Source organism: Lacerta agilis, chromosome 9 (genome assembly GCF_009819535.1).
Source record: "Lacerta agilis isolate rLacAgi1 chromosome 9, rLacAgi1.pri, whole genome shotgun sequence".
NCBI classification, from domain to species: Eukaryota; Metazoa; Chordata; class Lepidosauria; order Squamata; family Lacertidae; genus Lacerta; species Lacerta agilis.
In genome coordinates, this window is record NC_046320.1 from 40,199,222 (window position 1) to 40,226,048 (window position 26,827).

A 26,827-nucleotide genomic window follows, 5' to 3' on the forward strand; every position below is an offset into this window, starting at 1 on the left:
TGCACCAGGTTGAGGAAAGCTAGCACAAACACTCAGGCTCAGTTTACAGTGCCTGGACTTCATTGAAGGCTTTTAAGTAGAGTATGGATGGCTGTCTGTGTGGGATTCCTTAGCTGTGATTCCTGCATTGCAGGGGGTTGGGCTAGATGGCCCTTGGAGGTCCCTTACCACACTTCAGTTCTGTGACTTACTTCTGAGTAGAAATGGTTATGCATATCAATACAAACAAAGGATACTACGGAGCAACAAATCAAACAAAACAATAGCAAAAATCAGAAAAGACCCTGCCAGTCACACTGAATATGCATTTGTTACAAGAAAAATCTCACATTCATGAGCTGCATTCATCCTCTCACCGCAAATGCAGCTCCTTAGTGCCCCCCCCCCGGGAAGCTGGGTTAACTCTCATATCTCTCCCCCCACCCACTTGCCCACAACTAATCGCCCAGAGAGGTGCCCTCACCACACTCCAAAAGAGGGGGCCCTTCACTGGGCTGGCACATCAACAACAGTGGCCTTCACATAAATAGGCTCCCCCCCCCCAAAAAAAAAACCACCAGCTGTAGATGTGGGAAAGTTCTTGCTCTTCGTGTGCAGGGATTGCTGGCCAAACTTCCTGGTATCTCCAACAGGCTGCTGTTTTCCAGCTGCAGCAGAAGAGGACATGGGAGGCTTATACCTTTCCCCCGCCCCCAGCAACAGCCCTGCTACTGCTATCTGTCTCCTCTCTGAGCCAGCAGAAAGTCTCCCACCCAGAAAACCAGATGCAGCTTTATCTGGCTGTGCAGAAAGGTTGTAAGTCAGCTGCCATTTCTTCTCTTCCCCGCTGCCATTTCTTCTCCTCTTCCCCGGTTCTTCACTCTCCCCCCTCCCTTTCCCCCTTCCACATCCCTTTCTTCTGTTGCACATACATTTGCTCTCCATCTCAGGGTGCTGCTGAGATTTATAAGGCACACACATGAATTCTGCAGTGTGGGGGGTGCTCAGACGCTGCATCGAAAAAGATTAAATTCTCCCCCCTTTGAAACTGAGGAGAAAGGTGAAAAAGAGCTCAGGGAAGTGCAATGCTGGAGATGCCACAGCTAAGAGCAGAAATTAATTTTCAAGACAAGGCAAAACAACCTGTCACGAGACAGCTCCATCCCTGACACCTGAGCTGGTTTCAAAAGGAGACTCTGAGTGTGTTCCCTCTAGCGTTTAAATAGTCTCAGTTTATAACCTTTTGTAAAGATGCCAGCATGGGTGATGCGAACTCTCCCCGTTCATGACAGCAAAGAGCTTACAAGGCAGGTTTCTGCTTTTTCAAGACCTCTCTTTGATCTTTGGTGGGCTTCCTCCCTTAATATTCTTTGCATGCTCTGACAGTTTGAGTGTCTCTAGCAGCTGTGCTTTTCTAGGTATCCATATTACTCCCTAACTGTCACTGTTATTTCTGGGCAACAACTAGAATTACTTAAGACTGGGGGACATAGATATGGGTTCCCTTTCAGAGCACTTTTTCTTTATTTGCTCATTAAACTGTGAGATGTACTTCCAAGCATCTTCTGAACACATCCTACTGGGCTGTGTGATTTCTACCAGATGCAACACGAGGATGTTCCCAGAGTGGAGAAAACAAAATAGTGAGAAACAATAAAAGTGAAATTAAAATATAGAAAATGATAAACTGAAGCATGCAAACCAATGCAACAAAATAGCAGCACTCCATTGGAACAGACAGTGAAGTCAGTGTTGTTTTGAATGCGAACATTAGCAGTTTCCAAGTCTGGGGAAACCAGAATGTTTTTGCCTGTCATCTAGCTGAAGGATATATTAGAAACCAAGTGATCTCTTACAGGTGAAACTCGAAAAATTAGAATATCGTGTAAAGGTTCATTTCTTTCAGTAATTCAACTTAAAAGGTGAAACTAATATATGAGATAGACTCATGACATGCAAAGTGAGATATGTCAAGCCTTTATTTGATATAATTGTGATGATTGTGGCATACAGCTGATGAGAACCCCAAATTAACAATTTCAACTTTGGGGTTTTCATCAGCTGTATGCCATAATCACAATTATAACAAGCAAAGGCTTGACATATCTCGCTTTGCATGTCATGAGTCTATCTCATATATTAAACTCCAGTAGCTAATGAAAACAATTGCTTACATAAATGGACTTTTCCATGATATTCTAATTTCTTGAGTTTCACCTGTATATCTCTGCCTGATCACCCGGATCCTTAGGGGAGCCTCTGTTGGTTGTCCCCCAACAGCTCAGAGGCAAGGCTTGTAAATGCCAGAAACCAGACATTCAGTGCTGTGGGCCCAAACTTGTGGAACTTCCTCCCAACTGAAATAAGACAAAAGATTTCCTTATTCCAGCAGGCATTTTCAGGTCAAGTGTAAGGGGCTTCTATTTGGTTTTATGATTATTTTTATTGTTTGATTCTGTGTGGTTTGTTTTATGTATGCTGCTTGGAAATGCTGATGATTAAGTGGTAGATGAATGTCTTAAGTAAACATAACAGGAGCATGAAGACCAGACAGGCCTTTCTGTGGTGGGAAGGCCATCTCTATAGTTGCAGGGAGACCAATGTGGGAGAAAGCAGTCCAACAAATATTTGTAGGACCTTTGTGACTGTGTTATCGTGACCAAGGTCAGAACGACTCAGAATCTGATTTTATTTATATTTATTGAAACTATTTCCATGCCAACCTTCATGCAACCACTACAAGGCAATGTGCAAGGATTCTTCCAGGGGCCTTAGTAAACCAGGTGTCTGTTTTATAACTGTGTTCTTTATGGTTTGCCCTTTCCTAAGCAGCTGGGCACTGCTTGGCTGTCAAACTGTAAGTTGAGCCCTAAGCATTCCTCTCTTGAAAGCTGCCACCTACTTCCACCCAGAACTTGGTGCGATGTGGCTCCCATCTGGAGATTGCAAAGGCCTCTGTGCAGGAGTGTACCTTCCCCTTACTGGATTCTGCAGAGTAAGTTCGCGGTGCAATGCAATGGAGAGCTTGTCTATACCTTTGAGTTTACCCACAGGTCAACGCTGAGCTGAATTTGGCTTAGCCTGCAGCACACAACACAGCTTCTACACTGGAAACATCTTTGCAAGCGTCACGAGATAGCAACTTGCACAGTTCAGCCTGTACTGCTCTGAAGAGGAGCAAATGTTCCAACTAAAGTTTATTATGATAAAAATTATGTGTGAGCACAGAAATGAGCTGTCGTGGCTGTTGCTGTGCACAGCCCAGTCTGATCTGTTCCGATACTGTCCCTTGCTTCCCCTCCTCCCTCTCCATACTTGTCTTACACTCTTTGCCATTCAACAGGGCACAAAAGGTAACTGCAAAAGCCATGCGATTCTGTGTTTGGTCTGATAGTTGGTTTGTTGTTTCTTTGTGTGCAGATTACATGAGTCTGCATTGTGGGCATTTATGCATGTGCACGAGCCCAGCAAATCTGGGATTTGAACTCAGACCTCTGTCATCCACCACTTCATTTGACACCTAAGACAGTGGAGAACTCTGGTCAGGAGACTGCTGGGGTCCCCTGATGACTCCTGATTTAGAAGTGTGCCTATGTGGTTTAGGGACATCCTTTTTCACTGACCATTCATTATGATTTGTGTTCATGAAGTTACCTTCATGGTGGTTATATACGATCAGAATACAGCTGCAAAAACACACGCCAGTCTGGAGAGGCCCTTCAATTCTTCTCCAGAAGTATAGCAGCTACAAGCAGGTTATTAAAGGCAATGAAATCTGAGTCCCTTGCAGAACAAGGTATTCTTTGAGATACGTTGAGGTGTACAGTGCTGCCACGTATCACTCTGGCTGATCCCTAGGCTGGCTTTGCAGGAACTCTGGAAGCTTGCCCAAGGTTTTTCTTGCAGTGAGAGCAAGGTAACGTCTGACGGCCAGCTCTGACCTTAGCACTGGAAATCCTATTTCCTCACCGATAAATCATTGTCTGCAGTGGAGGGGCAGGTCTGGGGAATAGCACTGGGGGAAAGGGGGAACGGCAAGACGACAACAGAGCACTCTGAAAGGTTAAATAATTCTGGCTCACCTTTCTCGAGGGGACGTTTGCATGGGTGGCTTTGCTTTCTCTGAGAAACCTATTGTGATGGCATTTTGTAGCCCTTCCTTTCCTTCCACCTTGCTCCTCGGGAAAAGAAAGAAAGAAAGAAAGAAAGAAAGAAAGAAAGAAAGAAAGAAAGAAAGAAAGAACGCCCTCTCTCTTCCTGGAGCTTCTGCTGCTCTCTCTCCCCAGCCCCGTCACAGACACAGATTATGCATTGTTCAGTGTTTGGAAATTTGACAGCCTGGGTATGTCTCCGCTTCCTGAGCTCATTAGTAAAGAGCAGCATGCTCCCTGGAAGAAGTGTCAGGAGCCCCCTCAGCATTGCATTGAATTTGGAGGCTGAGCAGTGCACTGCAGTGTGTGCCTGCAGCTCTCGCCAGTGGGAGAGGGGGAGAGAGAGAGAGAGAGAGAGAGAGAGATGTGTTTGTTTCTTTGTTTTGGAAAAAGAGGATGAGGGGCAGGATTTGAGGCTGGCACTCCTTTTCTTCCCATCTCCCAGGTGTTCCCATGTGGCTGCTCTTTCTTAATACCCAGAACACTGTAATGCATAACCTGGGCTTAGCCCACAAATGCCCCTTTGTGTGTTTCACAGGACGTAGGAAGGAGTCTACCTGTTGTACCTCCTGCATAGCTTCCAGCCGCAGGGACAACCCTGACCCAGACAGTCTCTTCACCAAGGAGAGAGACAAGTAGCGCTGGCTGAGAGCAGAGGCAAGGGTGGCTCCTTTGTCAAGCAACCCTGTCTTCGCTCAGGCCCAGCGTAATGCCTTATTAATTCAGGCTACGCGAAGCTTAACCCTCCGTCCGTCCCCCTCGCACACTACCAGACGGCTGCCCCTTTAGTGCTGTTAGCAAAACGGGAGTAACAAGAAATCAGTTTAGTGGTTCAGTGTCAGATTGGGTGGGAGAGGGTAGGAAATATCCCCCAAGCAGCCAACAGGCTTGTGTTTTGCTTTGCCCACCCCCCCCACCCCTTCCCATAAAGAGGGCCTCAAACCACCAGGGAATTCCTGGATTGTCTCAGGCTGTCGTGTGTGATGTCCATCATGTGTACGAACACCATCTGTTCGGTATTATACTCTCAGTTGCCAGGCTACCTGCTCTGTGCTGTAACACTTGACTGCCTAGGTCTGCGTTAGCAGCATTATCGCAGAAGTACTGAGGGGGATGGGGAGAGGAGGAGGAGGGAACAGTAGTCATGATTAAGCCATCTGCAAGCATGGGGGAGGGTGGGGAAGGAGGAGGGAGGGGAGGTGGGAGAAAGAGGGAGAGGGAGAGCAAGAGCCCAGGGCAGCAATCAGTCACCAACCCAGGTTGACAGAGCTGTGGAGGACCAGGCTTGGGATGCCACCTGCTGGTGCTGAGGAGGAACTACAGCCAAGTGTTTCTCACACACCTGCCGCCTCACCCCAAGGCTGCCTGGGGTGTTAGGATGTGGATGGATTTAGGAGGAGAGGTCAGATGTACCCCGACATCCCGTGCAGCATGTAAGATCTCCACTCCAAGCTTTGGTAGATTTCTCTGGTGCTCAGGGCCTTAATAGCTGCAACAGTTGGTTCACAAGTTTTCACTTGGATCTTGCAGGGGAAAATGGAGAGGACGGGAAGTAACAGAAAGTGGTTGGTCCCCCCCCCCAAAAAAAGGCACATCCATCTGTCTATAAATTTCCCTCTTCAGGGCTGCTCATAATTAAGTTCTAACCTCCTGGGATTGTTCCTGGTGCATCTCTCCTGCATAACAATCGCCATTGGTTACACTGGGAAGAGAAAGGCGATCCGCGCTGTGTTGACAGAACTGCTAATGAGATCCTTTCCAGGCCTCCTCTCTTAAGTCCTCTGGCCAAGCCCTCCAAAGGGACCGGCAGCATCTCAGGCAAACAGGCAGGAACGTGGTGTGCGGGGGGCGGGGGCGGTGTTCACAAGAACATGTCCTTTAATTTGCAGTATAATTGGTACCGCCTTGCTCTCCTCTTACATTCACTCCTACTCGGATTAAAAGTTTTAAAATAGCCCACTTTCAACTGGTCTCCTCTTAATCATCCTGATCGTGTGGACGCATGGGGATATAAAAGCATATTAATGAGTAACGAGCAGCAATGAAAATATGTTACTGCCTCCTCTTTAACCTGAAAGGTATAATGGTGGTGCCCTGCACTCAAACCCAACTCCCTGGCATTGGACTCCAGGTGCTGAATCTCTTTTCATCCACCTCACTTTGCCTGGAAGTTATAATAAGGTTACATGGGTTAGCATCATGCAGAGGAACTGGGGCCACCTGACCCTGTTCGGTTGCCTCACCAGCAAGAAAATGTAAACCCTAATTACTACTTTTGTTCCTTGCTTTTTGCTGAATATGTAACTCAAGTTGCTTTGAATGACTGAGCTTGGCTTGAGGGGGTCCTGGTTTTTGTCCCCAGCTCTCTGTACCATTCCTCATATATCTTTTACCTCTTATATACTTCCTCAGATATGAGTTAATAACCTGCCAGGGTTACTGTTAGACTTGATCTGATTTGCATACCATACAGAGTCAGAAGGAATACAATAAAGTTGCATTCTGTGCACCCAATGCTTGCAAAAAAGAGAGGGCAAAACTGGATTTAGGCTTCTGCACCCAACAGTTCCTTGATCATCCACTTCCCTCCTCCTCTCCCACCTCCTGTACTTTTGGACCATGCCTCTCCTTGATCTTCATTTCTCTGTAAACTGCAAACTGCTCTATACATATTTACAGTCACTGAAGAATGGAGGAGAAATGAAGGTCGGTTGGTGCTTTTAATGTGAAATTCCCTAATTTGCGCTTCCTGAAACAATACACGAAATGAAATGCAGCCATCTTTCAGAATTCGCACTTCCCTGAATTCTCCAATGCTGCTCTCCAACCAAATAATGTGTAAAAGAAAGTGTGTATTGTGGGGAAGTGTACATGAAAATGCATATATTCATGAAATGCCATCCAAAAACGCATTGTATTTGGGGAAATGGCTTGCAGAAGTGTGTATATGAGGATAAATTCGTACTAAAATGCTGGTGAATTTAAAATAAATAAATCCATATATAAACTGATGCAGAAATGTGCAGTCCTGAACTCTAGAAAAAAGAGAAAGTTAAGAGAAAGTAAAAATTGACAGATTCACCCATTCCTGCATTTGCCATAGCAAATGTCAACCTCTTGACTGTTTTCCCAAACCCTAACTGAAAACAGCTTACTATGCGAGTTGGACATCATACCACAAGTCTCTCCCTCCTGCCAGGAAACACCATTGATATAGTTCAAAAGCAGAAAAACTCACAATACTCATGTGGCGACTTGTTCTAAACAATACAGCAGGTGGTGGAAAACTCACCGTAGGGATGCCGATCCCTGCAGCAAGTGTAACATCTAGCCAGGCGCAGAGTCCTCCTCCTGCAATTTGCAGCACCCCACATACTGTGCTGAGAAACTTTAGCTGGTGCAAAACGCTTTCACTGGGGCTGATTTCTTGGGTTGTGTGAGTCCATTCTTCTAGTAGCTTCACTGACTGGTTCCTGGCCCATTTCTGACTCAGATTCAAAATTCATGTTATTACCTTTAAAACCATTAATGGTTTGGGACTGGGATACCTTCCCCCAATGATCCTGCTGGTCTTTTCCTCGGCTCATTGAAGGTGCTGGTATTTGTGGGAGAAGGCCTACTCTGTAGTGGTACCCAGACTCTGGAAGCCCTCGTCCCTACAAACTCAGTTGGTTCCCTCCCTGGTGGCCTTTAGATGCTATGTGGAAACTTTAATTCGTTCTGGTGGGTCTGGTTGGTAATGGACTTGTGTCTTTGCAAAATAAACAAATAATCAGCTGGTTTTTTCTCCCCCCCTTTTAAAATCTTGCTTTGTTTCTAAACTGTGGTGTCTGTAAGGCACCTTGATGTTCCATTGCATGTGATGGAGGGGTGGGATATAAATGCTGAGAATAAATGAAGATAAGCCTAATCACATACCCAATGATTCCTCACATGGCTTTTGTTTGTTTCCTTGTCCAGGACCAGCATGCAGTGGGACTGTCTCGGTCCACAGGTCCCATGCAGTCCTCAGTGCCACCGGGATCCAGTAATGTGGGCACAAGTTCGGTCAATGCCAGCTTCTTGGCCGGACAGCCTCAGGCTGCCCTTATGAAGCAGATGCTGATTGAGCAAAGGGCCCAGCTCCACATGATGGAACAGCAGAAGCAGCAGTTTCTACGAGAGCAGCGGCAACAGCAGCAGATCTTGGCAGAACAGGTATTGCACTCTTTCGCTCCATACCTTAAGTCAGGCGTAGGCAAACTCGGCCCTCCAGATGTTTTGGGGCTACAACTCCCGTGATCCCTAGCTAACAGGACCAGTGGTCAGGGATGATGGGAACTGTAGTCCCAAAACATCTGGAGTGACCATTCCCAGCCCTGGAACAGAGACGCAACTGGGGAGGCAACACAGCTTCCCTTTCCAACAACAATTGTAACCAAGCAGTGCAATCCATAAGGTTCAAACAAGCATCCTGCAGCTTCTGTAATCTAGGCTTTCATTTGTCATGCATGTGTCAATTATGAGGCAAGGGACCAGCTGCCACAATAGTGCAATGACTCACGTATTGCTCTGAGCTCTAGCCTTTTCCTACATGGTGTCATCCAGATGTTTTGAACTACAGCTCCTATCAGCCACAGCCCTTCTAGTCCAAAACATCTGGAGGGCAACAGGCTTAGGGAGGCAGATCTAGAGAAGAACTCACTTCCCTCTGTGGACCATTGATTCGTTCTCTCTTTTTGGCAGCTCTGGAAGAGGCATTTGATTCTTAGTTTGCTCTCTCCGTTTTCTCTCCATCTCCATCACAAGGCTATTGTGAGGATAAACAAGATAAGGATTGCTAAACACTTTAAGGTGCAATATAAACGATAATGCTAATTACTGGTGTAATTGGGACAGAAGGCAATTGCTTTGGTTCTTTAATGGCACGTTGCAGAGAAAAAGGGAATGTATGCCTGTAAGGAATCTCCATTCCTCTTCCTTATTTTATGATTACCTAGAAAATAATTTTCTGCTGTTTCGATAAGGTGTTTGATTCAATCACGGGAGATCATTCTTAGCTTATGGGAACAGCATGGTTGTCACTTCATGTATGACATGTCTCCACAAAGTAAAAGTTAGGATCACATTGGATCTAAGAGAAAGGAAGAACCACACCAGTATTCTTTCTATAGCCTATATAATTCCTGTGCTCTCCCAATACATTTTTTACTACTGGTGTGCAGATTCCCATGTGTCAGCTCTACCATTAGGGAGAGTAAAGCAGCTGCCTCTGGCAGCTGATTTGGAATGCCATAAAAGAACACAAATGGTTAGTTGTTGATTTATAATTATTGCATTTTTACTCCCAGGGAGAGGTGCTTGGGGGAATTTTTTCTGCCTCGGGTGCCAAAATTACTTAGCCAGCCTTGCGTATTCTGCATCTTGGTTGAGGGAGGCATTTGCTGTTCCGCTTCAAGCACCAAAATGTGTCCTGTGCTTCTCCATTCTCCTATTGTTAGAACACCCTAAGCATCATGCACAGAGAAATTAAAAAACAGCAGCAACCAGGCCACTCTCCTAATGTAGGAACCTAAACCTAAATAAAAACAAATCCAGATGTAAGCAAACTGTGCCATTGGCTAGCTGAAGGTGAAAAAAGCCTCCCAGAGCCAACAAGTGCCTTTTGGGGAATGGGGTCCTTTTTCCACTCCAAGTTTGTATTAAATGAAAGCATTGAAAGAAGCCTGTGGGGAAGCATTTGCTTTTCATCTGTTTCTGTTTACTACATGCTAATACATCAAACACTGGTCTTGCAGTTCTGGGGGATCTTCTGCGCTACGTTTAATTAATTAACTGATCAAAATGCCATATGGCTAGTTAGTAAAATCCCACAGAACTGCAAAGTGATGTTTCCTATGCCGGGTGCAGTGGTGACTGGTGTAACTCCCTGCACAAGTAAGGCAGCATTTGTTAAGAAGCCACTCTATACACCTGCTGAGCTCAGGAGCATTATCAAGTGCGCATCAGGCAGGGCCTGGTTTCCACACAAATCCCTGGAGTATGCCACAAGTGCATCTTTAGGCACTGTGAATGATTTTTCAGTAGCCTGATACCTCATTCACAGTAATAGATGGAGAACAGCCTCACAGCAAGGATTTGAGAGCTAGTCACACTGGTGCACTCCCTGCATTTTTTTAAAAAAAAAATTGTAATCAAGCAACAGCAACAAAAATCTGCTTCTATCTGTACTCCTAAGCCGATGTTGTACAGCAGGAGAGTGCACAACCTATTAAGGCAGTGAGAAATAAATGAATAAATCCATACATTCAGCTGCTGGCACTTAGGCTGCAATCCAACCCCCCCCCCCCCCGCTTTTGTCCCTCCTCCCAGGTTTCTGGCTGTGGAGTGGCGTCTGCATTGCTCCACTGCTGTGCAACACTCTGTTTTGGCCACTGAAGGACAGGCAGAAGTAGAATCTCCACTGGCAGAAGCCCAGAGAAAGCCCCAAAATGAGGTGTTGTAGGGATGGCCCCAGATCCACTTGAACCCGAGCCACCTTCACTGCCACCACTTTATGGCATCAACTGCAAACTTGCATGGTGATTTGCTTGCCCTGGCAGATATGAGCTGTGGCTGCAGCAGTAGCTCTGTCAAGGCTTCACTGCTGCTTGGGCCAGGATTTGGATCATTCCAGTAGTTCTGATTTTTAGTCAATGGTCCTCAGGGATTGAGTCTTGAACCCAGCATGTTTGTTTCTTGCAAGATAATAATATATAATAATTTTTTAAATTTATATCGCACCTGTCTGGCTGGGTTTTCCCAGCCACTCTGGGCAGCTTACAACATTTATAAAAGCACAACAAAACATAAAACATTAAAAAACAAAATATCCTGTACAAGCAACAAACAAACCAGTAAATCAACAGAAAGCAATAGAAAGCAATAATAACAATAACACCAATAATAATAAACAGTTTACAGTTATACCTAAATTTAAATAACCACCAACACCAACCTGACAAAAACAAAACAGAGGAACCAAAATTAGAACCGTTTAAAACATTTTAGTCAGTTGCCCCCACCCAAGAGTTGCTCCAGCAATGTCCCAGGAGCCTCTTTTAGCTGTTAAAGGGGAGTCTGGGCCCCAACCCCTAGGCCAGGTGGAAATGGGCCTTGCAGCAGAGAGCAAGTGGTCTTCCCAGCACCCAGGGCAGCATCCTTTCTATCTCCCCTGCCCCCACCATGTAATCATTCTTATTCATTAAATAAGGGCATGAAGTGCTTGAACCTGCCCATCTTATCGAGAAAAGTCTACTGGAACATATTCACAGAGGAGGAAAGGTTGTAATGGGATTGGTATAGCTTCCGCTTTCCCCCATGGCACCCAAGTGTGGTGTAGTGGTTAAGAGCGGTAGACTCGTTATCTGGGGAACCGGGTTCGCGTCTCCACTCCTCCACATGCAGCTGCTGGGTGACCTTGGGCTAGTCACACTTCTCTGAAGTCTCTCAGCCCCACTCACCTCACAGAGTGTTTGTTGTGGGGGAGGAAGGGAAAGGAGAATGTTAGCCGCTTTGAGACTCCTTCGGGTAGTGAAAAGCGGGATATCAAATCCAAACTCTTCTTCTTCTTCTTCTTCTTCTTTCTTCTCACGATGGCTCAGTAAGCTAGGAGTGGAAGAACTGGGTGAGGTGAAATGGACAGAGCCACATATCCCATTTGTCTTCTAGCACCGTGATGGGTGGGGAACCTGTGTCCTTCTGGAAGTTGTTGAAGTCCAGCTCCCATGAGCCTCTGCCAGCTTCACCAGTGGTCAGGGCTGATGGGGGTTGAAGACCAGCATCATCTGGAGGGTCAGAGGTTCCCCACCCCAGGACTAGAGGATGAATGGACTGTGCGATTTACCCAGGGGCGTAGCAAGCCTCTGTGCTGCCCGGGGCGGCACAGAGGCACCCCCCTGTGGGAGGGGCACGGCGCCTGCGTCGTGACATCACAACACACGTGGATGCTGCTGAAAAGGGGAAGTTTCCCCTTTTCCACAGCTTTTTTCGGCGCGAGGGGTGGGCTAGTGAGGAGGGGGAATCACACTTGTCCCTGGCATGACGCCCCCTCCTTGCTGGCCCGCCCCCCGCCGAAAAAAACTGCTGGGAGGGGGGAAAGGGAAGCAGAGCAGGCGCGTTCAAGCACCTGCTTTGCCTCCCCCTTTCCCCCATCTATCAGCTTTTTTTCTGTGCGAGGGGCGGGCCAGCAAGGAGGGGGCGTCATGCCAGCAACAAGCGTGATGCCCCCTCCTCGCTGGCCCGCCCCTCGCACAGAAAAAAAGCCACTGGAAGGGGGGAAAGGCTACATGCCCCCGTTTGGGGCCCGCCCGGCGGGGCGGGGTGCACACCCAAAGTGTCACCCCCCCTCCCCTGGAACCCGGGGCGGGCCTCCCCCCCTTGCTATGCCCCTGGATTTACCTCACCTGGTCCTCCCATTCCTAACTTACTGAACCTCCATGAAAAGAAGCCAAAGGAGAAAGCGTGAACCAAACTCATGGCTGTTTTGATGGTTGCATTCTTCTCCCCACACCATCCCAGATCCCTCCCCCACATGGCTCTTCTGTTCCTCCATTGTTGGAGCTTCCAGGGCAGCAGCAACTGGGCTGCCCCAGCTCATAAGAACCAGGCCCGCAGGCTTAACTAACTTAGATCCAGAAATGCTAGATGGTCCCAGAGTTTGGTTCACGATTCTCAGCTAGGAGCGTTCCTTCCTCTCCGCTCCTTTCCCGAGTCTTGCAGAAGTACAAAAAGTTCTCAGCAAGTGAAGAGCAGAGAGCTGCTGTGGAGAGGCAGTCGAGTCAGAGCAACGCTGTGTGCAGAGGGCTCTTGATCTGCACGGGGCCGCTGCTCACTTTGCCTGCCACTTCCACGCAGCACTTGTCGTTCAAGAACACCTTGCTGGAAAAGCGGCAGTTCCACCACTTGCCTTGCTGACTGCTGTCGCAACCATCAGCTGGGGAGCAGGCTCACTGACCTCTTTTTCTTCTTCTTGCTCCTCTGTCTAGCATTTGCAGCAGCAGCAGCAGCAGCAGCAGCAGTCGCATCTGCCTCGGCAGCACCTCCAGCAACAGCAGAGGAACCCCTACCCTGTGCAGCAGGTCAATCAGTTCCAAGGTGAGAGAGCCCAGCAGGCATTCAGGGAGCACAAGCTGCCTGCTAACACATAGCTAGATATGAGCACCAGCGTTCTATTTACTGTACTGTACTGCTAATCAACGCAGAGTTATTACATGAAAGGCAGACAAGAGCAGGCAACCCAAGAGGAGATTGTCAGAGACCGAAACTCTACGTAAGGGCAGCACATTCTCTATTTGTCAGTCTGTGCCATTCATATGTAAAGCTGTGATGCATTGATAGCCACCAACTTAGATTTCTTTAAAAGAAAATTTAGGCAAATTCATGGAGGAGAAAGCTATTAATGGCTCCCTGGAAAAGACCCTGATGTTGGGAAAGATGGAGGGCACAAGGAGAAGGGGACGACAGAGGATGAGATGGTTGGACAATGTTCTCGAAGCGACTGGCATGAGTTTGGCCAAACTGCGTGAGGCAGTGGAGGATAGGGGTGTCTGGCATGCTCTGGTCCATGGGGTCACGAAGAGTCAGACACGACTGAACAACAACAACAATAACAACAAGCCACATTGGCTATGTTCAGCCCCCATGGTTGTAGGCAGTAATGCTTCTGAATACATATGTATTGCTGGAAGGCCACAGGCAAGGAGAGTGTTCTGTTGCTTTGATCCTGCTTGTGGGTTTCCACAGGCATCTGGTTGGGCGCTGTGCTGGACTAAATGGGTCACTGGCCTGATCCAGCTGGCTTTTCTTGTGGCCTTATGCTTGCTGGCCCTGTGCTTCCCCTCTCAAACCTCCATGTGTTGAGCATCCCATTCATTTCCATGGGGCTTGCATCCTGTGAACACAAAATTCTATTGATAAAGATAATATTAAGGAGCTACGAAGAGTTGAATCCATATTATTTTCAGCTTTTAAATTTAATCTTAGAATGTTGTCCAATGAAGACCCCTGCCTGCTCAAAACACATACCTGTAAATATTGTGTTGGGGGGGGGTGGAGGGAGATGGAGAGGAGGACTTTTTTCATATTTTGTGAGTTTTCTTGATACATTTTATTTACTTTTTTTCTTGGCGTAGCCTTAAGAGAGAAATCTAAATACATGTTCTATAAAACAAAACACTCTCCTGATGGTTAAAATGGTGATTTGTTACATTGTATTATATTAAGCTGGGGTGTGTGCTTCATATTATCAATGAAAGGAAGGAAGACACTGAGATATAGTTGTTTCCTGGGCTTTTTTAACCGTCAGAATTAATTCACAGAAATATTTTCACAGTGGTTTCATGTATCTTTCTACTGAGGTGAGAGCTATGCTCTTGTCAGCAGTGTGTACTCAGCATTGTATTGAGCTGGTGCCACGATGAACTCTTGGCATAATCAAAATTCCTGTAATTATTTTTAAATAAAGATGATAAACACCGGAGCATATTTGCTTTCCAGAAATCAATAATCCTTTCCATCCACTCCTCCCTCTACATCCCTCCTCAACAGGAAGACACCTAGTTTGGGTGTATCTGCCAGGGTGTAGAATTTAACAGGCAAAGGATTTTCTGGCTTCCCGTCATTTGGTCCAAAGGTGGAGCAAAATGTGCTTACAGTATTGATTTGTTAATACACCGTCTCTGTTCTAAATTTTTCTTCTTTCCATAGACATAATCAGTAACAACCCTATAGAAAATCCATTCACTTATGCCTCCTAAGCTATAAAAAAATTGATTAGCCTCTCTGCGCCTGACATTTCTATTTTCATGGCTTTAGTTTTGAAAGATAATGGAAATATTCAAGAGAGTGCCTCAGATGGTCAGGCCATTGTTTGTTTGTTTGTTTTTCAATTCTAAATGACTAAATAGATTTCTAACTAATGCTTGCATTATTATGGACCTCACTGACACCTCTTTGCACTACCATTGACAGCACAATCCTTTACATGTCTACTCAGACGTACTTCCCATTGGCTTCAGTGGGAGTTACTCCTTGGTAGCTGTGTACAGGATTGAAGTTTCAGTGCCAGACTGGATGTTAACTGCAATCAGACCCATATCTGGAGATAATACTAGCTTTGCAAGACAACTCAAGAAGAGCCTTCCTAGTCCAGCATCCTGATTTCCACAGCAGTCAACCAAAGGCTTATGGGAAGTTCACGAGAAATGTATGAGCACAATAGCCATGTCCTGCTTTGTTCCCCAGTGCCTAGCATAGGTGCTACCTCCTAGGGGCCATGATCCCTTTGCACCCGCATGTCCAATAAAATATTATTGCCAAAGCTCACTTTTTAATATTTTTCCTTCTTCTGCTTCAGGTTCCCCGCAGGATATAGCGGCAGTAAGAAACCAGGCAGCCCTTCAGAGCATGAGGACTTCCCGAATGATGTCCCAGAACACCAGCATGATGACCATGGGTGCCTCGCAAAACACTGGCGCAATGTCTGCTGCAGCTGGCCAGTCCGAGATGGGGATGGCTCCCTACAGCAGCCCAGCGGCCGGCCAGCCAGGAATGTCCAATATGAACACAGGAATGAGCCAAATGTTGCAGCACCCAAACCAAAGTAGCATGAGCCTGGCACACAACCCAAGTCAGGGGCCGAGGCAGCCTACCTCGACACAAGGGGTTGGCATGGTCAGTAGCTTTGGTCCAAACATGTTGGTGAACTCTGCCATATCTCAACAACACCAGCAGATGAAAGGACCTGTGGGCCAGGTTCTACCCAGACCACAAGCTCCTAGACTTCAAAACATGATGGGGCCTGTCCCACAAGGAGCACAGAACTGGCAGGCACGAGGCTTGCAAGGTATCCCTGGAAGGACTAGCGGCGAAATTGGACCTTTCAATAATGGTGCAGCTTACCCAATGCAATCTGCTCAGCCAAGGTTGCCTAAGCAACACTTCCCACAAGGCATTAGTCAGTCTGTCATGGACACAAGTGGAACAGTACGGACCCTGAATCCAGCAATGGGAAGGCAAATGTTGCAACCACTCCCTGGACAACAAGGAACCAACAACCAAGCTAGACCAATGGTTATGCCTACATTAAGCCAAGCAGTTCCCACTATGGCTGGTTTTAACCAGTCCCCTGCACAACAGATACCAGGGGGTAGCTTTGCTCAGAGCAGCCAAGGTCAGATCTATGAGAGGAATCCCACTCAGGACATATCTTATAGTTACAGCAATGAAGGAGCTGGCGGTTCCTTTCCAAGTATAGCAGACAGCACAGACCTCGTAGATTCCATCATTAAAGGTGGGCCAGGAGATGAGTGGATGCAAGAACTTGATGAGCTGTTTGGAAATCCGTAGCACATGGAGATATGTATAGTTACAAACCTTTGTGGGGTCAGAAAAAGGAAAGCAGGATGTTGCCCATCCTTGTTTCTTTGTTTTGTTTTTAAAGCTGTGCAAAGCAAGCTGATCTGTGGCTGATTGTGGAAGGCATGGATGGAATGTAAAGCATTGAACAGAAGGCCTTGCTGGTGTCCTCACAGCAGTCTCCACCCCATAGTCTGCCTGCTGCAGGTGGGAATAAGACAAAGAGAAAGCAAGGGGCTCCAAAAATTGCTACTTGCTGCCCATGGGCTATGGAAGAAGATTGGTAGTCTCCACATGGCAAGCACTGGCTGCCCCATAACAATAAACTTTCCACCACAGTTCTACTGGAACTGCTGTAGTGTCAGGAAATTGCAGACAGGCGCTGACACAAAGGAAGGGGCACCTGAAAGAGAAAGAGAGGTCGGGATCAGTACAGGTGCTAAACTCTGGGTTAAAGCAAATGGCAAGTTTCTCCATGTAGTTGTGTGTCTGATTTGACCAGGAGTCAAGCAAAGGCTGCTTGGTTATGGTTATGACTAGACATGGCCGCAGATGAATGGGTCCATTCAATGTGCTATCAAGTCTCCTTGGGTGCAGAGAAAGTCCCCATCTACATAGTTTGCCATTCCTGTGTTTCCTGTTTCCTCTATAACCAAGTGACTCTTGAGTCACTTTTTAAGGATGGGGGGAAATACAGAGCTCTAGGACACACTAAGGCTGCAGTACATATATTGCTCACTGAGATAGCAGCTACCAAAGATACAGATGCAAAAGAAAGCACGCATTAAAAAGGGAGAGGTTATACGTATTAAGAACTTGCAAACAGTGGTGTCCAGCTTGTTCTTTTCCTGAAAATTCAAGATGAATAGGTGTTACCTGTGAGGGGTTGGGTTGCACAGGCAGATGTCTTTGGGAGTTAAGGGAGAGGGGCTAGTAATTCTCTTGGTGGTCATACATAGAAATTATTTAGGAGGAGCAGTGTCAACATGTCTTTTGACAGGTTGGAAGCAAGTTTATGCTTAACATTCTCTAATGGCTGGTCTTCTTTGTCAACCTTCCTACTATGAACATGATAACACCAAGCTCTTTATGATGCCTAAACTAGTTTGTGACAAACACAATAAGAAAGGAAAGGTCTTCCATTCAGGTAATTGCTGGAAGTAGTTGTAAATAAAGTTACGACATTCCAAAGGTCAATCTTCAAATAGAACTGTTGAAGCCACAGTTTTGTGTGGCTGGAGTCATTTATGTTGGTGGGAGTTGAATATGATACCATTTGCCTGTGTTTTAGATACAGGCTTGGTATTAAACACATGTCACGTTTTCGGGCCTGATTATACATTACATGCGAATGTGTAACCAAACTCCAGTGGTGCATTCCATATTTCCCCTACCCCTGGAGAAACAGCAGAGAGATGGAATACTTGACCGTTTCCCCCCTGTTCTGTAGCGCACTCCAGTTTCGGTAGTGATGCCCGCCCTGTGTCATGCCCTCCCATCAGATGTAAAGGAAATAAACAACTATCTGAAGGCAGCCCTGTTTAGAGAAATTTTCAATGTTTTATCGTGTTTTTAATATTCTGTTGGGAGCAGCCCAGAGTGGCTGGGGAGGTCCAGCCAGATGGGTGGGGTATAAGTAATAAATTATTATTATTATTTAAAATAGAGGGTGGGATGGGGTAAGGAGTAGGAGTGAGAGCAAGAGCAAACACACATTTGGAACTCCGTAGGACAGAAGCAGCTCGGAGGGATGGTTTTAAAGTGGAGAAGAAGCAAGCAGAGAAGGGTTCAATCACAACCCTCACTTCACTTAAAACCACCACCTTCAGAAGCTAACTTTCCTGGAAAATGGGGAAGGGGGAGAATCACAATTCAATCGCACATATTTACATATAAGGTGTACTTAGGCCCTCATTTATTTTATCTGGTTTGTGACATGATTTTGAAACTCCCACATACTGTCTCATCATCTAACTCACTGGAATTAGTGGGAGACATTTTGTTGACACCTTTGAAAGTTGGATGTCATAAGCTAAAAGAACCACTTCATGCAACTTCCTGCTTGTGCTAACATGAGGGTTGACCAATGAGCTTGCACATCAGTGGACTTGGCATGTGGCAAAGCAGTAGCTTGCTAACAGAGAAGTGGTTTGCCATGTTCTCGGTGCACAATGTGCCAAGTCAGCACTCATCTTAGCAACAGTGGAGAATTGTGGCCTGAGGATCCCAAGAAGATTTTAGTCCACAAATACTCTGAGCATAATTAGGTATCATTATATCAGCTAGTGCTGAGGACTGGAAGACCAAGAAAAAGGTTCTGTGGGTTACAGAAATCAGCTGAAGAGGTGAGAGATACAACCACTTCCTTTGAAACATGAATAGGCATGCAAAAGCATAAGATAGGAACCAAGTATCTGTCTTCATCACTCCTCTGGGGCAGTGTCACTCTTTGCTGGAAAGGGTGACAACAAGAAGACTAAGACGTTGGAGTTTTGAACTGCACAAAATCTAATGAGTAATGAAATTTAACATTCATCTTTATCAGAAAAGTACAGGAACTAGTGTTTAATGAGGCCTCAAAATCCATTATCTTTGAAAAGCTTCCTCCAAATATTTTGAACTGGGACCAAGTAATAAAAAGTCAAACTTTAATATCTTGGGTTTTGTTTTTGTTTTTTACTATGGTGCTGATGTATATGAAATGTTAAAAAAAAGAATTATTTGTAAATATGTTTTTACAATCCTGCAGATATCACTGGGTCTAATCTGTAAAAAATATACATATAAATAAATATTATATAAATATAAATATATATATAATGTTTGTTTAAAATAGAGTATTTTTATTTCATTCTTTAACTCATCCTCACTGCAGTGGTATTGCACTTCAGATGTCTAATTACTAATTTGTACTGTATCCTTGCCAGCAACTTGCTCCATTTTATCCAGATTTTTCTAGTTTACTGTTTTTTACTTTGTACATTGAACATTGCTTATTTCCTTTTAAGAACTGTACAGAGCTCTGGAAAAAAATGTAGAAAGGAACTAATAACATACCAATTTTAAAGAAAATAATAATAAAAGATTGTTATCTGAATCAGTTTAATTTTTAGGTGTTTCTTCCTCACCTGATTTGGTTGACTCTGTTTGAGGGACGCAAAAAGGTGGTGACGTTGCTCCTGTAAAAAAACAAACAAACCTAGAATAAACAAGAAACGACTTTATACCAGTGCAGATCATCTGTCCATCTAGCCTGCTGTTGTTTATACTGACAGTTTCATGAGTCTTTCCTGCCTGGTGAAACCAGGGAATGAAGCTAGGATCTTTTGCTTGCATAACACACACTTTGTAAGACCCAATTCAAACTTAAAGAGAAGGCCCATGGTACTATCCTTCACTGATCCTGTACCCTCTCAAAACACACACAGGTAATTGCTTCTTTGTAGGCACCCCCAATTTATATGGGGTGACCGATCAAGCTGATGCCATGCAGCAACAGCATTGCTTTTTATTGCAATTGGTTTGTCCCTGTTCTTTTCCCAGAGCTTCTTCCTTGCATTAGCTTTACACCTTAGGGAAGGGCCTGATTGGCAGAGGTTGTGGTTTGTATGCAGAAGGTCATACAGTAGTTTCAATCCCCAGCATCTCCAGGCAGAACTGGAAGAGTGCTATCTGAAGCCCTGGAGAACTACTAGCTGAACCAATGGTCTGACTCCATAGAGGGCTGCTCCCCATGAGGGGAGAGAGATGTGGTGGAGCTTTCAAACAAGACTTCGCCCCACGCAGGTTAAGAAGGGGAAAGAAGGTACAGTCCCTAGATGGGAATGTATTTGAATATGTTCCATAGAATCACTTTTGATCATAGCCTCGTACAACCTCACAGCTTGGCTTCCATTCTTGAAGCATTTAACTTGATGTGGTAAGAAGTCAATAACGTAAGTAAGCTTGCTCAAATATTAACAGCAGTGACAGTTACTTCACAACGCAAGGAGCTCATAACAAGTGTCTTCCTATAATAAATAAAGTCTTCTGTCAGAGATAGCCAGCATGGTGCCCTCCAGCTGTTGTTGAACTACAATTCCCATGAGCCCCAGACAGCATGGCCAATGGTAAGGGATTATGGGATTTGTAGTCCAACCACAGCTGAAGTGCACCATACTTTTACTCGAAAGCACAGAAGTACCATGTCATCACTATTTCTGCTTCTTCCTTACACAGTTTTACTTCACACGAAAATCTCTAGGAAAGGCTGATCTAAATAAGATGTAAAAATATTTGCAGAACTTGCTGTGTCTGTGTGTGTGTGTGTGTGTGTGTGTGTACCACAAATCTAAAGTTGTCAACAGTGCAACAGCAAAATTGGCCAGCGGTGTGTGGTATAGTTTCATTTTATTCATCTAGCTTGATGGAATTTTACAGTCTGCAAGTTCAATGGGAGTTCAGACTGCTCAATATTTCACAGAATCAGGCCTTGATTTTTGTATTGAACATTTATTGACATGTGATTAACTGCACAGGGCTCCTTTTGTTCTCCTTCCCATTTTTTTCTAACAAAGATATTAGTTCTCTCATTCCGAGCAAAGTCATGGCTGGTGCTGTTTTGCCAGCTGATAATCATCTTAACGTTCAAGGAAAATGACTTTAAATGGGGGAGTTTCATAAATGTAGCCCAAAAAGCTTGAGTGGAATTTCTAGTGTCTGCTCAGTTCAAGGCAATGAGAATTTCACATTATTACATAAAGCATTTTGACATTTTCAGCTAATTATAAACTAATTGACATTTGGAGAAACTTTTGAAGAGGTACATTTAACTTAAACATTTATGAAATTTTCCACACAATAACCAAGAAGTTGACGTATAGCTGGCTGGCTGTGTGTGATTCTTTATCTGTGATTCCTGCATTGCAGGGGGTTGGACTAGATGGCCCTTGGAGGTCCCTTCCAACACTACAATTCTATGATTCTATCACTCAGCATCTGGGGCACTGTCAAGGAAAAGTATGCTCACTGCCTTACTCCTTAAATTTTCTTCCTGAGATTTCAAATAACCCAGAAATCCAGTGCTTTAAACGTCACTGAACATTCAAAAGAACAATCAATAATCCAGAAATATTAGCCAAATTGGAAGATACTAGTCAAAGCAAATGCCTTGTACATGTAGCATAAAGTAATCAAAATATTCTATATTTTGTCTCCTTGGTTTCTGATTATTATTATTATTATTATTATTATTATTATTATTCTGTACCATATACATATCGGAAGCCAGTGAAATGTATTTATGCTATCTTAAACATAAATGCATTTCAAATAGCCTCTTGTTGCATGGATGAAAGTTAAAAAAAAACTGAGGAAGGTTATACATTTTGCATTGCAAGGGAAAGCTAGTGAAGAAATTTGCCTGCTTGTAATTTGATCCACATAGCTTATTCATCTGATGCCCAAGAGGAGCATATAATTTATTTACACATAGGAATAATCTTTAGATCAGTTCACATAGTTTGTTTCGACCAACCAACAATTTGCAATCCAAGCAGCACCTATCAAGAATATAAAAATGATCCAATTCAAATAAAAAACAATTGACCTAAAAGTTAGTCATGAAAGGAGGAGAAAAGGATTCCATGTCTCACAAGCAGGCAAAATAAATATGGCAGCTACAGAAAAAAGTCACTTGAGAATTGTGTTTCATAAATAGTTTTCCTTTCATCTGATAGTGTTAGATTTCCCTTCTTGCATATGATGGCAAGCTGACTTTCAGAGAGAGATTGCCTACCATTAATTAATATCTTGCTGAGGGACTCCTGATCAGCTCCTGAGGAACTTCAGGGTTCTCTGGAGTACAGGTTGCACATAACGAGTCCCTCAAAATACCAGCCTAACATTACGTTGCCAGTTCTACCTTCCAGCAAACGCCAGTTCTAGAGCTTTAACCAGATAGTTTGGCCCTCAGCCTAGACCACCAGGAGAAGCAGGAGGCCTCACCCAACTGAGTACAACACAATAGAACAGGCATAGGCAAACTCAGCCCTCTAGATGGTTTGGGAATACAACTCCCATCATCCCTGGCCACTGGTCCTGTTAGCTAAGGATGATGGGAGTTGTAGCCCCAAAACACCTGAAGGGCCGAGTTTGCCTATGCCTGCACTAGAGGGAAAGATTCAGTGGCAATAATACTGAGACCATGCATTGTGAGGGATCATACAAGTTATATAGTCCAACCCCCTGTACAATGCACATATCATCATCAGCTATATCATCCCTGACTGGTAGATGGCTGTCTACTACCCACCTGCCGAGGCAGTCTGCTCTACTGCTAAACAGCTGTTGCCATTTTGGTCATCTGCAAACCATAGCTGTCAAGTTTCAGATTTGAAAATAAGGGATCAGCAGTCTCACCTATCCCGGGGACAGTCACATGTCAGTGGTGAGCGGAGCCAGAAGCAAAAGTGGGCGGAGCAGCAATGTAAACTCCAAGCGGGCTCGGGCTCGGAGCGGAGCAAAGAGGAGGGCAGCCATGTGCTCCACGCAATGGAGCCCCATCGTCTTCTTGTCTGATCCCATCAAAACAGGACAGGAAGCAGCAGCTGCTCAAAGGCAGCCAGGCTCCGTCCGCCAGCTAACCCTATTGGCCGGCTGAGGGGCTCAGCGGCAACGGATAGGGGCTGATGCAGGGAGAGAAATACACCCCCCTGTAAGCACGGGAAACGGCTCCCACTTGCTTTGAGGGCTGAGGCTTTTCTCTCCAAGTAGGCGAGGTCTTCCCACCCAGTCCCTGCCAGCAGGGGAGGAGCTGCTTCCGTTAAAAACGGGAAATTTAAGGGAAATAAAAAATAAGGGAGAGCAGAGGGAAACTGCTTAAAATAAGGGAGAATCCCAGGGAAAACGGGATACTTGACAGCACTGCTGCAAACTATCCCTTGCTTTTTCCTGTAGGACTAATTGCAGTCATTAACAGGTTTACCATACCCATTGAGTAAATCACCCATACCCATTGAGTAAATCACCCATATCCTACTACCCTGCTGAGAAAAAAACCTACCCCACCCTCTCACTATATATAAGTGTCTGGTGACTTCTGTTTCAGTGTATCTGAAGAAGTGTGCATGCACACGAAAGCTTATACCCAGAACAAACTTAGTTGGTCTCTAAGGTGCTACTGGACAATTTTTAATCCCCCCCCCCAACTGAGTCAGACTGACATGGCTACCTACCTGAATCTGTTGCCATTAGTTCATCTCTATTATAATATTCCTTCACATCTCTTGATCTCAACACTTTTCATGATCAGCCCAGTGCTTTTTTTCCTAAAAGAATGTTTAGGGATACTCTCATTTCCCTACTTATACTGAAATACTGCCCCTCAATGAAGCCAAACTTAGATTCACAAAATGTTTAGGGGTATGTGTATCCCTGCATCCCCCCAGGGAAAAAAAACTGGATCAGCCCATTAAATGCAAATCTTTCAAACATTAGTCTGGACTGGAGTCTTCAATATGAACTTGTGTTCTTTACCTTTCCTTCATGAATTCTGGATATTCAGAGAGGTATTTATGACATCAAAACATACAGGAGTCCCAGATTTGCAGCTATTTCTGAGGAAAGAGTTTAGATGAGAGAAAGAATAAGTAAAGCTATTAAAAGAAAAAGAAAAAAAGGAAGTCATCCGCAATCTATTTATTTAAACTTAGTTGTGTGTGTTCTTTGTCATTTACCTTAAACAGATCAAATCATTTTTTTTCATTCAGCTGTTTTCACCCACTTTTGCTGATCCAGAAGACAACTTACAGCAGCAAACAATAAGAACTTATGTTTACAGCAATCCAAAAACAATCTTTAAAACAGTTCAGGTTAAAACGTATAATAGAAAGTAGCCAGGGAATATACAATATAGTGAACAGAATTAAAATTGTTCTCCATGGACCTACTTAAATAAAAAAATACAGGGACAGCTATTTAAAAGAAGATTTAAAAAAATAAAAATAAAATGTTATTACTTCTTTGGTTGAAAAAACCCAGCTATGCACAAAGCCATTTGGAAGACAAGGTAAAACACCGCATAGTTTTGTCTACAGGAGAAGTATTAGGGAAAGCAAGCTGGGAACATACTTACCGGTATTCCTTCAGAAATTTATAACCTGCCCTTCCTTCACTGTTACCAGGGCTGTTCACAATAATGAAGGCAACCAAAACAAAACAATAAAACCACTGCAACCATTCAGTAAATATGATTAAAAGAGCAGAACAGAACAGCAGAACAGAACATTACAAACTAATTCAAGGGATAGTGGATAGGACTAAGCAAATAAAGACTTTTTGCCTGGCTCTTCAAATACACAACCATGGGCGCCAGCTGAACTTTTCTGGGGAGGGTGTTCTATAGACAGGGGGCCACAACCAAAAATGCCCTCTCACCATTTGCACCAGACTAACCTTTGAAAGTGAGAGCACCCCTGAAAAGCCTCCAAAAGATGGCTTCTGCCTATGGTCAGGCTTCACAGCTTTGTGATGGGTCATCCACACATGGAAGGATTGTGTAGTTCCACTGTGTTTTGTTTTAAAACCTGAGCTCTGAAAAACAAGCAGAAATGGGAGAATGGGTAAAGATGTACTGTATTACTCATGATATTGTGCAGATGCCCTGTAAAAAGTGACTGAACGAATTCTGGCTATAATAATAGCTTTAAGTTGCAAGCATGGAAGTTACAGAGAAGCAGCCTGAGTTACATTTTGCATTTTAACGACCTTAGTGGACGTTCTAGAGACCCACAGACAGTTGGTGGCCTGGTCATGTACTTCATTCTTAGCCTTCCTGTGAGTAAGGCAAAGGGAGCTATAAATAAAGTGAAGGCCAGGGGACGACCAGATTCACATGTCCTCTGTGCTAAAAGAAAATTAAAAGTTCTGCACTGAGAAAAGCAGCCCCAAAGTTTGGTGTACAGGTTCTGGATACTGATAATTAGTTACAAACAAGCAGGTGGAGACTTTCACCCTCAATAGGCCTTCACATGAGGAAAGGTTTGATGACAGCTATGAACCAATAGGCAAAAGGAATTCGCCGCTGGCTGCAGGAAGCTGCCTTATATAGAGTCAGGCGTTGGTCCATCTACCCACTGCCATTAATCTGAGAGCAGCTCTTTAGGATCCCAGCAGCCTTCTATAGGCAAGCTACTATTGTTCAATTGACCTATCGCTGCACCTCCTCAGTTCCATGTGGCAACACCCTAAAATGTACAGTCCCGCCTCTACTGCCTGACAAGTCTGAACTGAATGAATGGACTAATAATAATTCTTTGGATAGGTGGAAATATTACATCTCCGATGCAAATGCCACTTCTCTTGGCTCCACATGGCAGCTGTCACCACATGGCAAGGTGTTAACATGCAACAGAAGAAAACACAGATGGGGCAATGACTCTACACACTTGTAAATGGACAGTTTTAGGAGGGGAAACACCAGAAATCAGATGACCTATTAAATGCCTGCTAACTGCGGCAAGCCCAACAGTTTCTACCTGATGACAGCTATCAATGGTCATGGCCTCTGGGGGGGGGGGGAAGAGATGTTCCCTGGTCATTCACTGGCCCTTCCAGCTCCCCTGGGGCTTTTGTTCAGAATGTATTTAAAAAAGCCAATTTCCTTAGCCGAGCTCACTTGCTGAAAAAATCCACCTACTGCTGTGCTTCGTTTCTTTCTTCTCCCAGCATTTTCTGCTTGGTTTAATCCCTTCTTGTAATGCACGCAGGTGGTTCTGGTAGGCTAGCAGCTTGTCTTGCTGCACCTTCCAACTATAGTGTCTATTGCTAGGTGTTCCAGAGGTCACATTGCCCAACTGCTCGTTCCCAGCACATATGCTGAGTGGGGAAGGATATTATAGGTGCTTTGTAGCTATGTGTCTTGTGGGAGCAGCCAAATAAGCAGATCATGGGCCATAAGTAGTCTCAAACACATTTAAAAGCCTATGATCCTCCAACTGAATGTGCCACAATAAACTCATTTGAACCAGCTGAACCAGCGATGGAGGCTTCGAATACTGTTCTGACAAGTTTAGTACAGTGGAACCCCGGGTTATGCACGCAATCCGTTCCAGGTCACCGTGCATAACGTGGGCAGGCGTAACTTGAACGGTGGGGGCTGGATAATTGGCCTGCGGGCCTTAGTTTGGGGACCCCTGGGTTAGATATTCAAGTAAGTAGTTGTACTGAGAAAACCTCCATTCGGTTTACTCCCTAGTAAGCATGCTTGGGGCGGGTGGCGCTGTGGTCTAAACCACAGAGCCTAGGGCTTGCCGATCAGAAGGTTGGCGGTTCAAATCCCCATG

General features: G+C 44.9%; 1 protein-coding gene and 1 long non-coding RNA gene across 2 annotated transcripts in view; one reads left to right on the forward strand and one right to left on the reverse strand.

Moving 5' to 3' along the window:
* Window positions 1-17,982, forward strand: part of MAML3 (mastermind like transcriptional coactivator 3) — a 269,821-nt gene extending 251,839 nt beyond the window's left edge. Inside the window, exons 3-5 of the mRNA XM_033161072.1 lie at window positions 8,091-8,327; window positions 13,136-13,244; window positions 15,505-17,982. Coding sequence (XP_033016963.1) covers window positions 8,091-8,327; window positions 13,136-13,244; window positions 15,505-16,496 — 1,338 coding nt within the window. The 3' untranslated portion in view covers window positions 16,497-17,982. The remainder of the gene's footprint in view (window positions 1-8,090; window positions 8,328-13,135; window positions 13,245-15,504) is intronic.
* On the reverse strand, window positions 16,830-24,078 carry LOC117053388. Its single transcript, XR_004427387.1, has 3 exons — window positions 24,021-24,078; window positions 19,634-19,684; window positions 16,830-16,908 (listed from the first exon to the last, which is right to left on the reverse strand). It is a non-coding gene; the product is annotated as an uncharacterized LOC117053388 (long non-coding RNA).
* Window positions 24,079-26,827: the final 2,749 nt, after the last annotated feature.